The sequence below is a fragment of the Pezoporus wallicus genome, unplaced genomic scaffold, assembly GCF_028554395.1.
Source record: "Pezoporus wallicus isolate ANWC-B61680 ecotype Strahan unplaced genomic scaffold, APGP_CSIRO_Pwel_v1 contig_5542, whole genome shotgun sequence".
NCBI classification, from domain to species: domain Eukaryota; kingdom Metazoa; phylum Chordata; class Aves; order Psittaciformes; family Psittacidae; genus Pezoporus; species Pezoporus wallicus.
Genome location: NW_026640165.1, coordinates 1,526,345 through 1,543,449, shown reverse-complemented (window position 1 = coordinate 1,543,449; position 17,105 = coordinate 1,526,345). Strand labels below are relative to the sequence as shown.

General features: G+C 38.2%; 1 protein-coding gene across 1 annotated transcript in view; it reads left to right on the top strand.

Moving 5' to 3' along the window:
* The window catches only part of NAMPT (nicotinamide phosphoribosyltransferase), a 29,032-nt gene extending 14,809 nt beyond the window's left edge, over positions 1–14,223 (top strand). The window contains exons 6-13 of the mRNA XM_057417849.1: positions 25–153; positions 616–774; positions 1,138–1,274; positions 3,280–3,505; positions 4,644–4,763; positions 10,012–10,152; positions 10,307–10,441; positions 12,132–14,223. Of these exons, the coding sequence (XP_057273832.1) occupies positions 25–153; positions 616–774; positions 1,138–1,274; positions 3,280–3,505; positions 4,644–4,763; positions 10,012–10,152; positions 10,307–10,441; positions 12,132–12,245 (1,161 nt within the window). The 3' untranslated portion in view covers positions 12,246–14,223. The remainder of the gene's footprint in view (positions 1–24; positions 154–615; positions 775–1,137; positions 1,275–3,279; positions 3,506–4,643; positions 4,764–10,011; positions 10,153–10,306; positions 10,442–12,131) is intronic.
* Positions 14,224–17,105: the final 2,882 nt, after the last annotated feature.

The window sequence follows — 17,105 nt, the reverse complement described above, 5'->3', positions numbered from 1 at the left end:
ACAGTATTACTGTTTCTTACACAGAAATATGATGGCCATCTTCCTATAGAAATAAAGGCTGTTCCTGAGGGCTCTGTAATTCCCAGAGGAAATGTTCTTTTCACAGTAGAAAACACAGATCCAGAGTGCTACTGGCTCACAAATTGGATTGAGGTCAGTTTTGGAAAGTTTGTGTATTTTTTAAGTAAATATTAATGCACTTAAATTAAAGGCTGAATCACATTGGTTTAAGGGGAAGTCTCTGGTAGCTTTCATTTTTCTGCTTAAATAAGCCCGGATTCTTTATTTAGGGCTTCTGCAGAGACTTTTTTCACCTACCTGGCAAGAGATTGTTACAAATTTAAAGGAAAATCTTACAGTGCTTTTATCCACAAGGAAAGGAGGTGGGGGGAATTGTGTGGGTGTAGCTTGGGAGTGATAAATCCAGAGATGGTCAATAACTGGCCTGCCTTATAAAGGTATTATAAAGGCTAATTACTTTAGCCCTAAAGCAAACTGTTGGAGGCATGGGTGATGAAGATAATTAGACCCTTTTGTGCCTGATTAAATGCCAAGTGGGGATTTTTTGAGTCCTAAGCAAACCTACACCTAATAATGTGATGGGTTTTGGTTTAGACCATTCTTGTTCAGTCATGGTATCCAATCACGGTTGCTACGAACTCTAGAGAGCAGAAAAAGATTTTGGCCAAATATTTGCTGGAGACGTCTGGCAGCTTAGATGGACTGGAGTATAAACTGCATGACTTTGGCTACAGAGGAGTTTCTTCACAAGAGGTAATATGACTTGTCTAATAATTTGAGGAGTCTAATGGTTCTTAACTGTAAAGGATTGTAGCATGTATCTGTTACCAGTTGTGTCCTTGTTGAGCGGTGAAACTGCAAATGCATAGAGTGCTGCATTTGGACTTACTGTGGAGAGGGGAGATCTGGGGTGAGGGGGTAGGTATGTGTCAAAACTGTAACACTAGACTGGGAGAGCTTTCTTCTATATGGAAGGTGTCTTTACTGTGTAAATGCATGAAGAGGTTATTGGTTAAACACGAACCAAGTCAGTTTTGCTGTTACAAACTAGTGCTAGGCGGTGACTGGATTTAGGCATCTATATTTGGCGTGGCAGCTGAAAGTTGTCTTTTTCAGACTGCAGGGATAGGAGCTTCAGCTCATTTGGTGAACTTCAAAGGAACGGACACTGTAGCAGGAATTGCATTGATTAAAAAGTACTACGGTACAAAAGATCCGGTTCCAGGGTATTCTGTTCCAGCTGCTGAACACAGGTAGGGCTGTGAATGTCTTTTTGCTGTAGCTTAACAAAATGTAATTCTTTCCTATCCATCTTTGTATCCAGAAGTATTAAGCTGTTTCACTTATACACTATTAGCCACGACTGATCCAGCTGTTGAGGCTGAAGTTCAATACAGATGCCTCTCTGTTCTAGCGGCGCAACTGTGGCTTGGTTGTTCTTAACTATAATGTGTTCAAATGTTTTTAACTATAATCTTATTATCAGTGTCTAAGTAAATTTGGGTGATTCTTTTTAGAATGGACTTGAAGGCTTCCAGGATAAAGTAGATATTGAGGATTCACATTATGAACTTCAAATTTTGTTTTAAACATAAAATCCTAAAATGCAAAACCCATACATGTTGCAATTCTGGATTCTCCCACATAATGCTCTCCTTCCAGAAGAGGCAGTTGGTCTGAAGATTCCTATTAGCATAACTAATTTAGCCAGTGGTAAATCCTTGATCTCTCACTAGGAATTGTGAATGAGTTTTTGAGAGTAAAGAACTGAGACATTTGAGATTAAAAGCTCTGATTTTTTTATATCCAGATCCTGTAGAAGTTCAGAAGTGAATACAGATCCTTGGATTTTACTTGCATGTCTGCAAACTGAAATGGGCAGAATATAAAGGAAAGGATTGTCAGGTTTTTCCTATCAAGTAAAAATTTAGTGTTTTTAAATAGTGAATATTTTCACTTAGGATTGCAAGACAGGTAATGGAAATGCTTACCTGTGTAGGGGTAGTAGGCATCTTTAAAGGAACACATAATTTTCTAGACCATTGCTGTAGTGCTGTTCTAGACCTGCTGCTTGATCAGTAGAAATTATAAATTTTGTGTGAAACTCTTAGTTTAATATTATGGTCAAGTCCAAAAATGATGGCCAAAGCAACTATAAAATTCTTCGTAATGAAAGCAAGCCCGTGGAGCCAAGAGAGAAGCGTGTTTTGCACAGCGTATTGAAGTGGTGGTATGAGAGCAAACAGCTCAAACTACCCTAGTTAAAGTTCACATTGCCAAAGGCAGACTGCAGTCACCCTTTCCGAGTTAATACATAAAAAGCCTCTCGTGCAAAAGACTTGAATTTTTCCAGAGCTGATCTACTGTTACACAACCTCCAGCATGAAGTTGTGTTGTGAGAGTAGTGCTTACCTCTGGCATGCCATCAGGGTGGCTCCTTGGGCTGCCCCGGTCTCTTTGAAACACATTTTGCTTTGTTTCTTCACTACTGTGATCTGGGCCCTCTCCACAAAGTGGTTAATGGTGGCATTTTATGGTAAAACTTCAATGCCCTCTAGCTCTTACCGCACAAATGCGCTTTGCATGAGAGCATTTGTAGGTGTTCACACACAAGTTACTAAAATCAGTTGATCTGTACAGTCTGATCTGTGACAGCCCTATACAGAACAGCTACTGCAGGTCAGCTAGCATTCAGTAACTTACTACCTCTCTTAGCAGCCTTGTTTTATGTGCTTGCCTGTACCCTTGTATCAAGGGTAATGCCCTGGAGTTCCTCTAGAAGAATGGTTGTATGAGTGACCGTAATGGTTTTTATATCACTATTAAAAAAGAAAATAAATCGTGTTTTCTTCTAAGATTTTCCTAACACACGCTGTTAATGCTCTGCTTCTCTCTTTGTACTCTGAAGTTGCCGGGGCAGATGTTCTGTTCATGCATCTTTAGTTTCCCAACTGCCTGAATTTCAGATTTAAGAGTAACTCACAAATGCTAAATAAATAAAGACAAAAAAAATCACATTTACATGTGAAAGAGGTTTCGTGTGTCAAGTGTTTGACTTGTCAAAGATAACAGGGTGCTGTTTACTCAGTATATAGTGTGTTTACTGTCCATGCTACACAGAGCTGATAAGTACATAATTTATGCTGTCTTGTAATCATATTGCCTAGTGTTATCTTGAACTGCTGCTGGTAGGAAACAGAATGTGTGGGTTTACATATTAATGCTGCTCTAATACAGATTTTTCAATTGACTTTACAGTACCATAACGGCTTGGGGGAAAGATCATGAAAAAGATGCTTTTGAACACATAGTGACACAGTTTTCTTCAGTGCCTGTATCTGTGGTTAGTGACAGCTATGACATTTACAATGCTTGTGAAAAAATATGGGGTGATGACTTGAGGCATATAATTGAAGACCGAAGTCCAGAGGCACCGCTTATTATTAGACCAGATTCTGGGAATCCCCTTGACACTGTTTTAAAGGTAATCAATCCCTTCTTGAAGTCGTTGAGATGGGTAATTGTTTGCTTTGTAATGGATGGCTAATAAACATGGGGAATATAATGCTCTAACTTGATATGTGTAGTATGTAGTTGATGCTGGATAATTTGGACCTATGAAAAATGTAAACATTTGCTTCAATATACACATGAAAACTGCGGTCTGAATAGTTTAATCTTTTTCATCATCAAACCCGTTCTTGCATACCATTCTTGAAGCTTTTACAACAGTTACCAGTTTTACCAGATCTAATGATGCTGAAATGGTTCTCTGTAAGGAGAAACTTTTCATCACTTCATGACAAATAAAACGGGAAACAGCTTGAGTATTAGTAAATGCCAGGCCAATAGAACTTCTTACCACCAAATTTAGTTGCGTATTAATGTAATTTCCTGGTTTATGCTACAAAGACAAGTTTATCACTCTTCTCTTTTAAGTAAGACATGCGTTTAAGTCAGTGGCACGTCCAAGTTAAAAAACAATTCTTGCCTCATAGTTCTTTAGAGAGCACAATGATTGTTGCAGTTCTATAATAAAAGCTGTTGATATTTGTGTGGTTGCCAGCCCTGCTTTATTAAGAAAGTAGGGGAGATTTTAGTTATGTTGATGCTGTATCAAATCAGATATATACAGCTTTATCACTTTTCTTTTGGGACAAGTGACATCACACATGAACTTTGAATAATCTATCAGAGCTGATAAGAAAAACTCCAAACTAAAGTGTTTCATTTTAATTATTAGTGGCTAACAGAATCTCAGAAAACCGAAAGATTCATTCACCATCTTAAGGAAGGTCAAAAGAACAGCAGAATCTTCAGTTGACACATTTAATAGCAAAAACTGACAGCAACTAAAGACAGAAAGGAGGGAAACAGGTTCTGAGTAGCTCTTGGGTACAAGTTCATAAAGGCTGTATGGTCTGTGACTGCTTTAATCTAATGGCTTCTGTCCCAGTGGCTGGTATGCTTTTTTGTTTCAGAGCCTATGTGGGTAGATTTAGAGATGGATATGTGGGCATACTTATGGGTTTTTCTCTTGACTCAAATGTGGAAGTTGTTTCTTTATTGGAATGGCAGGCTTATATTCTAATTTTGAATGGTCTCTCTTCTCTTTTCAATAGGTCTTGGAGATCTTAGGGAAGAAATTTCCCATTACAGAGAACTCAAAAGGCTACAAGTTGCTGCCACCGTATCTCAGAGTTATTCAAGGGGATGGTGTGGATATCAACACGTTGCAAGAGGTAGGAGATCCTGTTCATGTGTCAGGGTGACACTGGCAATCTTGATATTTAATCTGGACTCAGTTATGACTAGTCAGATGTTGCAGCAGAGACTACTGACCCCACCCTGCCCTTCATTTGACACTGGCAGGATATCCTGATGCATAAACCAAATTCATTATAACTCCACAGGGAATTATTAAGATGCATAAAAAACCCTAAAAAGCGTTTCCTAATCCCTCTGTTGTAACCTTCTCCTGCCACTGTCTCTCCTTTTGTTTGCTTTCATCCTACTTGTCAAATCTAATTCAGGTCAAAGTCTGGCAATGTTTAGCCCTTTCATGGATACCTAAGGCACACTGCATGATTGCTGTGCCATAGGAATGGTAGTAACTAACTGGCTTGGCTCATTAGTTACATACCATCTGAAGTGTTCATATATTGAAGGTGTAGATTTGAAGGAGACTTGTTTTTAAAAACAAGGGAGGCCATTTCATTGATACAGCAACTAGTGGAATATGCATTGTTGAAGATTAGACTGTAGTCTGAGTCAAAAGTGCAATTCATCCAGACAAAAATTAGTTATTTAGTAGATGCTGAATGCTTGAAACTACTTACTCACCACTATTGACTAGATGGAGATACTAGGTAATATGATGTGGTCACAGAGGTACAAACTGCAGTAACTACACATGAGAGGTGTATAAAAGGAGGACTTGACTTTATCAGGTTTGTCTGTGACCATTCATTGTCAGCTGAATTAGAGCTGAAAACCAAAAATAAGTTGGGTAAATTTAAGATTAATTTTACTTGATTTTTATTGACACTTGTCTTAGCTTTCTAGATAGGCACATCCTTAGTGGCTTTCTAACAAAGTTGATTTTCGATGCTTCTCAAGAGAGACATCGGTCTTGGGTTTTAGTTAGTCTGAAACTATCTGCACATCTCAAATGGATGCATAAAGTGAACCTCAATGATGGAAATCAAGTTTGTCACTCAGATCCTTAGAGAGCAGTTAATATTGAGATTGTTACTGGTATGCTAGCTGTAGTGCAGTCATGCACTATATTTTGTTCCTCCTCCAATAGCCTTAAAGCAAACTTTATTTTACTTCATTTTTTTGTCCCATGTGGCTATTGAGAATATACAGCTGTGTTGATGTGCTTAACAGAGCACCAGGCATGAGAGGTTAATAGCTGGAAAGAAACTCTTATCATTAAATACCAGGGGAAGAGTCTTTTAAATAAACTTCTGCATGTTCTCAACAGCTGCTTAACAGGACTGATGCCTGTGTTAGGCAAAGTATGTTGTGGTTGAGATTTTCATGAGTTGTGACAGGAGAGAAACTGGACTATAAATCCTTTCTTGTAAGGAACTCAAAGGTTGCTTTCTGTAAGTTATATACTTATATACAAAATTCAAAGATGCCCATATAGTATCAATGGTAATAAAAAATTAAAACCAGTATTTAAAATCTTGACTTTAGAGATAAAAATGTATTACTCTCCAAGTTCTAAGTAGAGCAGGAAAGTAATTCCAGCAGCTAATGGGAGAGGATGAGAGACAGAAGGAACAAATCTTTGTTCAGATGATCTGCCTGTGTACACATTTTCCTTATCAAACTGTAACTGATTATGAGGAAAAGTCTACCTGCAATACATAGTAGAAGATCCAGTTCCACAAGTTGTAAAGAGCAGATAGAGCTCACTCCTGCCTAGTGGCCACCTTATCTCTTCCTGACTCTCTCATCTTGCTGTGCACCTCATGTCAGCTTTGGTCATCGAACCACTCACTGGTCATTAAACTAATGTAGCCCACTTATGTAGCAGCAAACTAACTAGGCCAGAAGTGATCAATTCTGTGGTTCAGGGAATTAAATTGGCCCTCAAAATGAGCCAGCATTCACTAGCACAACACAGGAGAGAAAATAAACTGTTGTCTTGAGCTCGGAGAAGCAGGCAGGAAGGAAAGAGGCACTTCTCATTGGACAGCAGCAAGTTATGTTGGAGCAAAAAGACCCATGATCTTGCAGCCTAATGTTAGTCATGCTTAAGTTTAATACATCTCTTTATCCTCTCATGTCAACAAATCCAAGGTTACGATGCTGACTTCTGAAAGACTGGGTAATAGCTTGCCATTTAAAAAAATAATGAACAAACCACCCAAACCCAACCCAACTCTGAAGTATAATTCATCCCTTTCACAAAGGAGTTTACATGAATGAATTATATGAATGTATTATTTTCTCATCTTTCTCCTCCCTCCCCGCCTCTTATAGCCTATGCAAGTGATTATTCTCATTACTTCCTATCAGTCTTAGTTTCTAGGCATGACTTACTGTTATGGGTCAGATGAAAGGTAATGGGTACAATAGGAAAAACTAGAATGAGTAATGATAGATGAGTTTCATTTGACTATATCCAAACTAGCTGTTCACTAGTTTGATAGTTAGAAACAACAATATAGAAAACAACTCTGTATCAGTATAAACTGGATTTTAAAATTCTTTGTTTTAATAGGGGATGCTGGTAGAACAGGTAAGGAACCTTTTCTGACTTTCTTGTAGCATTTTCACTTTTAAAAATCATTCCAATCTGCTAACTCCACAATGTACTACACTTTCAAAGGATTTTCTTTGAACATTCAATTTCCAGATGTCTTTAAATTTTTATACAAAGAAAATCCTCTAATCTGGAGTCACAGTAGATACATTAATCATGTTCATAATGGTCAGAGGAAGCTGGTCAGAACCTTGACACATGAACTGTTCTGCCTGTATGTGTTTGAAAGTGTGAGATAAGAAATTTTTCTGAATTGTTTTCCTTTGGTGGAGGCTTCAGTTATTTCAGATCTCCCTCTTTTCTTCCCTGTTACTGCTGCTGTTTGCCATCTCTTCCCCATACCTAAGGAAGCTGTTATCTGGGCCTCTGCTGTGTGTCACTGGTAAAGTCAGAACTGTCTTTCAACTTAGTCTAGATTTCCCTTCCCCACCCCTCACCAGCCAAAGGTCAGTCTGAGTAAGAAAACCCCTTGGGAGAGGAAAGGTGGAAGCGAATTCCTCAGCCAGGGTAAGTGGGGAGTTGTGCCTGTGGCACAGATGAACAAACCGTTTGGAAATGAGAGCAGGAACAGTAGCTGAAAGGGGTTTCACGTTTCTTCTCACCCAGGCAAGAAGGTTAAGCAGCCATGGCTGAACTATGCTATACTTGTACTAGCATCTGTTAACCTATAAGTATCTGTGAACATGAAGTCTAAGCCTTGGTAGGATGTTGTCTGTACCAGGTGTTTGTGCCACATCATGCAGGCATGTTGAAGTGAGTTCAGTGTCAGACCTGATCTGTAAAACTGGATAAGGAAAGGAGTGGAATACATTGCTCAGGCTTGGCCAACTGTTCGCATAGGTTCAGGCTAGGTCAGCAGCTTGACAGAACTTGATAAGAGTCCAGGTGGGGTTTACTTACATTTGCCTTCTGACAATATGGTGTAGGTAAGCAGAGCCCATATCCAGGCCCAGTCAAGTCTGGTTTTTTACAGTACTGTTGGCCTTATGCTTAAGTAGAGGGTATACAAAATCCCTTTTCTTACACTTCCTTTGTCATTTTCTGCTCGTTCTGAGATGCTTAAGGCAGAATTTAATTCATTTCAATCCTGTATTCTCCCCGAGTACCCCTTTCAACTGCTTCTGGGAGAACCTAATCGCCTGAAAATACAGATTCCTTTTGTGCATGGTCACCATTTGAAAGGGCATGACTACTGCTAAAATTCCCAGGTTTCTCATGTGGTGAGGGGGTATTTGTTCAGGATACAAAGCTTCCAAAATGAAAGTCATGGTGGTAGTGCCCAAGGCTCATTTCCCTTGGCTTCTTAGATGAAGCTGAGTAAGCTGGTACCATTAGAATGATAGAAACACACTGATGAGACTTCTACTGGGGAAATCCCTGCTAAAAATGTAGGGGAGATGTGTTTTAGAGCATACCTTCAAAATGTGGTAGCTCTGCAGTCCACCTCTTCCATTGGCTGGCCTCTCTCAGGTGTCAGACTGAGAGTATCTGTGAAGAGAGTCTGCATGTGATTAAATGAGTAAGCAGACTGCTCTTCTGTTCTCAATAGTATGCCCTTCTGTTTACATTAGTCACCTGTTTGCCACTGTCTGAATTTGGAATTGCCTTTTTTTTTCCCTTATGAATGAAACTTTAGTTTTGCCTTAGCTGTCCCTTAAAGTGGTTTGACATCAGTAGCTCATGAAATCGCTCTGCTCAGTGCTACTCTGACGTTTCTATTTGATGCAGGAGACTGAGACTGCACAGAATGAAGATTACCAGATTTCTGATGTTGATTTCTGAAACTGTGCTGTTCCCCATAGATTGTCATTCCATTCTGTTTCTCACCTTCCTTTTTTCTGGATGGATGGGATTTTTGCTGTTTTACCCCCTCTGAAGTTTTCTCACACACTTTTTTTAGTAAAATGGTTGGGAGATAGGAGTTCAAACTCTCTTGTGTTGGGGCGGTGAGCATCATTTCACACTGTAGTAAGGGTAACAGGTCAGGGAAACAAATCTTGGCTATTTATGAGCATGACTGAACTAGCACCTGCTACTCCAGGTTAGAGGATATCATGTTTGTCTGGATAGAATGAAGGTAGGAGGAAACAATATAGTAAGTTTTAACTGACTGCTGATAGCAGTGAAGTGCACATTGATCTATATCTGCCTGAGAAGATAGCAAAGCAAACTTTTTTGAGCAGCTTTATGTATTTCCATTTCCCATCTTCATAATTGCTAATCTAATTCTAGTCAATGTGATTTTTGGGAGAACTGCTCTGTTGAAATTGTTGTTCAAATGGGTAATAACTTTCTGGAGTTGCTGAGCAAGATGACTGCTTTGTTTCAGGATACATGCTATGCTTTGATGTCTTCCCATAATTCTGAAAAATTGGAAGGCTCAGAAATACTCCCTTAAAGTCTTTCTTTAGAGTTCTGATTGTCTGGGCACTGCATTACTGTACTACCCCTGTTTTGGGAAGTATGTATGCTGGCATGACAAATAGTTTTAGGGCAAAAGCTTTCTACAATTATGCCATGCTGGAATCACAATTAAAAATGCAAACCCAGTGCCAAGTATTGACAGAATTGTTACGTACTTCTCCTGGAAACTGAATGTTAGCTGGTTTAATTGTCTGTAAAAGCATCTTGTTTAAGTAGTGTAATATTTTCATGGAAAAATGCCATCACCTGAAAGTATGCACCATCATAATTTTCTTTCTCCTTAGATCGTGGAGGGAATGAAGAAGAATAAATGGAGTATTGAGAATATTGCCTTTGGATCTGGTGGAGCTTTGTTGCAGAAACTAACCAGAGACCTCTTAAACTGTTCCTTTAAGTGTAGTTACGTGGTGACCAATGGTCTCGGGGTAAGTCTTAGTAGAACTTCTACCATTGTGTTTTCAATAGAGGCCTCCCCACTTGAAAACCCTTGACATTTCCCATTACACTTCCACCACCTGCACTGGTACAGGAGCTCCACAAAGCCCTTTCCTTTAAAATAAAGTACTCTTTGCACTTTAGGTAAATGTCTTCAAGGATCCAGTTGCCGACCCGAACAAAAGGTCAAAGAAAGGACGACTATCATTGCATAGGACACCTGCTGGAGATTACGTGACGCTTGAAGAAGGCAAGGGAGACCTTGAAGAGTATGGACAGGTATGGATTTCCAAAGTGTATAACATCATTCCTCATGCAAAAGTAGGCTGAGAAAAATCAAGTTTTAGTTAAAAACTTAATTTCAGAATTTATTTTTCATTATCTTTGCTCAGCTTCCTTCTTATTACCTTAAATGTCCCTGGTGCCAGGTTCAGTAACAGCAGAAAGTTAGGATGCCAGTTGAATGTTCAGGCTTTACAACTAGAAATCTGTCTTTTGTTTATCTCCAGAAAGTAGAGAACATTGTTGCTTTTTCCCTGAGCTAATGTTGCAGATCATATGCTAACAAGTAGTTTTGTATGGGCTATGTTGCGGAATTTGAGTAGTGATCCGAGTTGGAGGTGGGAGAGGGACAGCCATAACTAAAATTTGTTTCTACTTAACCACTGGGATTTTTAAATAGTTCCTTCAGGTGTTAATGCTCTGTACATGGAGTAGTTACCCAGTGTTCAAAAATGTAAATTTAAATGGAAATTCAGTTTCTTTCCCTGTTGATTCTTTACAAGTGCAAAATGAAGTGCTGTTTCAGTAAAATAGGCACAAACTTATGCCAATGTCAGGCTTTTGGTTTGGCATCTTCTATATTTTCAGTGTGCAAGCAATGGAATGCTTAACTTTAGAGCATGTTGAGTCTCCCTGAATTGAGAGGACTGAACATAAGTTATCAACTTGCACTTCAGCCTTTAGAAGCTGGAAGTTTTAGTTTTCTGATATATAGAAGCACATTTCTGTGCTGCTAGGCAGAGGGGTGTGCTACTTTATGCAACAGTAAGCATAAAACTGAGATCTGAGAAATTTCAAGACGGAAAACAATGCATTGTAGATAATGTGTTCTGGAAAAAACATCTAGGAAAACATATTTTTCAAAGTCATATATACAAATATGCATGTATATGTTTGTGATATTCATCATATATTTATATTTATATGTATAGAGGGAGGCACCTAATGGTGAGAAATCTAAATGAATCACAAGTCTTTGCCTCTCAAATTAGGCAAAATATATGTATATAGCTTCCTTAATTTTTGATGGGTGAAATAATTGATTAAAAGAAATTGTCCTGGGACATTAAAGGGGTCTATTTGTTGTACAGGTTCTGGGGCTCTCTGGGAAGTTACAGGGAAATCTATTCTTGGGGTCCTAATGCCACACGTCCTTGCAATAGGTCATCAGGCACAGCCACTGCTCAGTGTTGCTGCTGTGCTAACACACAACAGCACAACTTCTGCACAAAGCTGTGCTTGTTGCTGTTTCAGTGTGCTGTTTGCGAGCCCTTCTTGATGCACTGTTCCACAAAATGTTTGTGCAGAGGGGACTCTGAAGAAAGATTTTGATTTTTCTTTTTTCATAGTAGCTCTAGAGGAAATCACAGAGGTTTAAATGAAATCTTTACTTGAATTGTATTTAATTGGTTGAGTGTCACCTTTCTTAATAGCTGTAAGCTAGTAAGGTGTATTTAGCATGTATGTATTTGGCTTTGGCCAGATATGGACAGCTCACTTTAGGGCCTAATCAACACAAAGCTTTTGTTCTGCCTAACCATTAGTGAAAGGTGTCAGAGGAAGCTGTGAAGACAATGTAAAGCTCTAGTCTTACCGGGTTAAGGGTTTGGGTGCTCACTTTTGAGTTTGTATAACCTGTGTTGTTGTTGCCAAATCAGTCTTGCTGAAGCAGTGGTGTTTCTTGCAGGATCTCCTTCATACAGTATTTAAGAATGGAAAGGTAACGAAGTCATATTCGTTTGATGAAGTAAGACAAAATGCCAGGCTGAAGAACAGTGAACTAGAAATGGCGTCTCACTAAGTTTCATTCCATGTCCGTGTATGTGTGTGTGTAACAAGTACGTACTGCATAGCTACTGGGTTTATTGTACAGATTTGTGTGTTTGTGTTTTATGACATCGTAGCCAAATTATTTGTTGGTTTATGGACATACTGCCCTATCTTTTGCCAGTCTTTAGAAAAGATGGAATCAGGAAATGGTACTTACATTGTAAACCGTATTTAATGCTAAAGTGTGCTTTTTAGGGTCCTTTGCCAGTGGTGATTCAATCTGGTATTGATCTTTTCACAAATGAGACAGAGCTGAGAAACTTTTTTATATATAACAGAATATCACAAAATGGATTTACATAAAATTATCATGATTGCTTTATGTTTATATTTAACTTGTATTTTTGTACAAACAAGATTGTGTAAAATATATTTAAAGTTTCAATAATTAAGTCTTTCCAACTTTTCATGATTTTTATGAGCACAGACTTTCAAGAAAATATTTGGTGGGGAGGGAAATCCATTGCCTTTTGTCCATTAATCAGCAAATAACACATGGCCTTAAAGTTTGTTGTGACATTGTACCATTTGACAACTAAATCAGGACTCATATCTCCTTAAGATCCCACAGAATTGCTGACCTCACCATTTCTTGTAGTTGTCTGTATTAGTAAATCTGCATTAAAGCAAATTGCTGTTCTTACTAGAAGGTTTAGGTACTACAGACCTTGCTAGCGCAGTAAGGTATGTAAATGAAATGCCAAATCTGAAAGGATTCTCTACTGCAATTTAACTTGCCAAGTCTATCCCACTTGGCATATGCACCTCAATATTTTAAGAGTAAAGTTTTTAAGAGATCTCCTCTTCCACTATAGAATATATGTGTAAAATACTGAAATATGGAAGCGGTGTATTTTAAAGTAATTACACTTCTGGGTTTATTTTTCATATGCTGTAAGTGACATGACTTTAAAGCAAAATACTGGACTGGGTAGTGCACTTTTTTACTTTTTTGTATTTTTTTCATTGATTTGCCTTTTGTCAGACTGGATGTTAAATTGTAAAAATGTTTAACTATTTTTGTTAACAACTTTAATAAAACTTTATGCTAGCCAAACTCCTACACGAATGGCAGACCTGCTTCCCCTTCTTGCCCTGCCTCATTGGGGTGAGGAGGGGCTTTTATTTTGCAGAGGGTAGCTGTAAAATAATGTGTTTGAGAGATACTTTGGAACTGTCTGCACTCAATTATATTTGCTCTCTGCATCTGCTTGATTTGAGTTTCTGCTGGAGAATGAAACTGATGAGGATTTTATTTGAGAAGCTATGTAGTAACCTCTGAGATGTTCGATAGTACTGTAGGATGGCTCTCACTAGAAAAGTACCTCCCTTAAAAACAAAACCCAACAGCAAATGGTTCCTGCGTTATGCTGGTGATCAACTATCGGCCAATGGCTCAATCTAGTGATGTAATTAATGCTTCTAATTAGTAAACGATGCTATAGAAAAATTGTAGGGGTCTTCTAAAATAATTTAAGCTACAGAATTTTATAAAATGTGCTTTTAAAGGAAGACTGAAAAGCCATACTTCATTGTTCTTATTCTCTTGCCAAAAAGGGCCACATCAAAGCACCCATAATGTTTCCAGGGTTTATGGTTAAGACGTTTATGCCCAGTCTCAATAGTTCTTGTTAATAAAAACTTGTTTTCCACTTGTAGTGTATGTAATTATACATTGAAGTGATTTATTGTTTCAAAAATAGTGCTTTAGTAAGTCTCTAAATGCTGACCTTTCACACTGAGGAACTGCCTTCCCTTTGCTATTAATGATACTGTTTGTATTTGGCCAGGAAAGATTTTAAATCTGGACCTAGGATCAGTAGCAGGTAAATAGTACAGAGCCTATTTCACTCCTCCCCATGTGTACTAGGGAATTTTATGATGTATGGTTTAAAAACAATAAAGTAAATGCTGCTTTCATTCTGTACCAATAAAGATTTTGATAACTATTGACTACCCATAACTGATATTTTTGTACTTAAGAACTGAGGATATACTGTGGAAGCACTGTTTTATTGTGTACCATAAAATACATTAGTAACTGTTCAGTATTGTCTAAAACTTTTACCTTATTAGTTGGAGACTTGAAGCAAATTGTCTACTTGTGCATGTCACTTTCAGGAAGTTGTCACATCACTTATTAAGTGTTAATAACTTTAAAAGGGGAAAAAAGAAAACCACCTGGTGCTATTCAGACCTGAATTCATGTGCATCTGTGTTTGGCGGTTTGACATTCTGGGTATTAAGGAGTTGACAGAAATGACTGCAGTGCTTGAACCATACAATATCCTAATTCTTCCAAGTGAAAGCAAACAGCATGTTTGTTTGCTTGAAATTGCTAGATTTGTAGTCATGGATATATTTTAATTATGCCCATTTCATAATATAATACAATATTTGTACTTAAAAATAGGAATTGGGAATTTTGTGTTTAATACTTTTATTTGTAACCATATTTTAGCATAAGAAATGGATTTTATAGGACTTTTTTTTTTCCTTCAGCTGCATGATTATGAAAAGATGCTTTTTTGGTACTTTAAAAGGTCTGAGGAGAGAACAGGAGAGTGCTTAATTGTTTGTTTTGCCAAAATCAAAACAAAGCTTAAAACGGGTTTTATTTCTTGTAGGTTTTTACATTCCTTCTTAACCTGTTTAGTGAAGAATAAATATTCCTCACTTAAATCCTCTGTTAAAGTAATTTTAATGTACTTGGCATCAAACACCAGTATGTAATACACATGGTAATAAAGTTTAGTTCTGGCAGTGAAAATAATAGCCATCTGACTGTGTCTTAAAGTTGTGATGTTGGGCATTGGATGTCATTCCCGTGCTCTTTGTTGCCAAACACAGAGCAGAGCTGTGCTGTCATTACAGCCCTCTGCAGGGGAGCTGCTCAGCTGGCTGACATGCAGTTAGTGGTTAAGGGATTGTGTTTCAGTCAGCTCAGTTCTAGAGAAGGGAAACTGGCATCTTTTTTATCTCCCTTTTGGGGGGGGAGGGGGTGCATCTTGCCTGTTTGTGTGCAAAAATGAAGCACTTGTAATTGAATTTGATATAAGAAACTATCCTCTATTTATGTTTGATATAATCCTTTCTCAAATAAAGATTCAGTATTCAAATTTTGCTTCTAAAGCTACTACAAAACCTTGTTTAAAAGCAAATTAACCAAAGACATTGCAGCCTTCTGTTCATTTCAGTATCTTTCAGAAAATAATGTCAGCTCTTCAGCTGAGAGAATGTCTTATGTTAGGACATGATTTTCGTTATTAGTTGCGCTTCTAATTCCTACATAACTTGCAGAGGGTACATTGCAGACACAGATGCTGTTAGTATGGGTGTAGAAAGCGGCCATTTTTCCAAACAGACTTGCCTATCCCACGTGCCCTTGATCACTGTGCTTGTAGTAAGCATGGGTATAGCCATTCCCAGATCTTCACTTGCGAAGCCAAGCCGTCAATCAATCAATAAGGCACCTGGTGTAAAGAATATTATCATCACTTGTTGCTGGTCCCTTTTGTTCATATTGTAATGTAAAAAGGGATCTCTGACAATGGTCTTTTCTTAGCACCTGAATTTAAAGTCTGTTATGTTCTCTTTACAGAGAACATGCACCGCCTAAGTGGCAGGCAGGCCTCTTCCTCTTCCTTTCTGTGCTGGTGAAAACCTCCAGCTATTCCAACTCCTTCCCTTCTAATCAGCCTTTGTGTAAGTTCAAGGTGTTTATCAATGGTGAGTGTGTGGTTGTGAACTCCCTGGTCATCACACAAAGGAGTCTGCAAGGAAATTCCAGGCCTTGGACTGCACAGGACAAGGCAAGGGACTCATAAATGTGTCTCTTCATATGTCCTCTGATTCTACAGTAATCAATAACATAGTACCTGTGCTGAGCTGCTCAAGGCAGGAGCTGTGAGGATGGATGCGTTTGAGTCATGGCTTTGTTAGTAGCACAGCTGGCCTTGTTAATGATTTTAATAACACCCTTCAGAGTTACCTAAAACTTCAGTTTTAATTCAGGGTATGAAGGTATGAAAAAGTATAAGGTATGAAAAGTACTGAGCAATAGAGCATTTCCAAAAAATATTTTCCTGGGGCATGGTATATTATTGAAGAGTACCCTGATTGCTGCTGCAACATAATCCAGAGCAAGTCAAAGGAAAAGGGAGCAAAGTCAGCAGGATTCTGCTGAAGTAACACACTTTGTTCCATACCATTTTCTTACTAATCTTCATCTGCCTACTCCTAACTGCTTTCTGAATAGAACTTCTAGAATTTTCAATTTATGGTGAGGTTTCCTGGAACCAATTGCAGTCTCTCTCCTATTCCTGGCTAGAGTAGAGAGGTCCTTTCAGGACGGTTAGGGAGCCATCATGCCTCTAGCAATGATTTTAATTCCCTCTTATACAACTTTTCTGAGTGGAAGGGCAAGTTTATGGCTTGTTTACCTTAGAGCCAAAAAATCGGAAAACTTGAGTTGTATAACTCCTTTTTTTCCCCCAGAAATTTCAACTGTGTGCAAGTTAATTCAAGCTGTTTCTAGATCTCTACTTACACAAGCATATTCTGTTAGAATGTATAACTACATTTAAAATTAATATTGGTCTATGACATCTGAGGATCTGATTGTTAGTAGTTGTTCCAAAGTGCACGTTGTGTGTAGCCAGGTGATCATAAATTATTGAAAATGGCTTCAAAATTATCTATACTTACAGTACTTAAGAAATTCAAGTGGGTAGATAAATAATGCATGAAAGGATCTGGGAGCTGCAGGTTTTTACTTCTTTGTCACTAGTTTAGGTTATTACTATGGCTATTTAAAGCTCTTTTATACAAA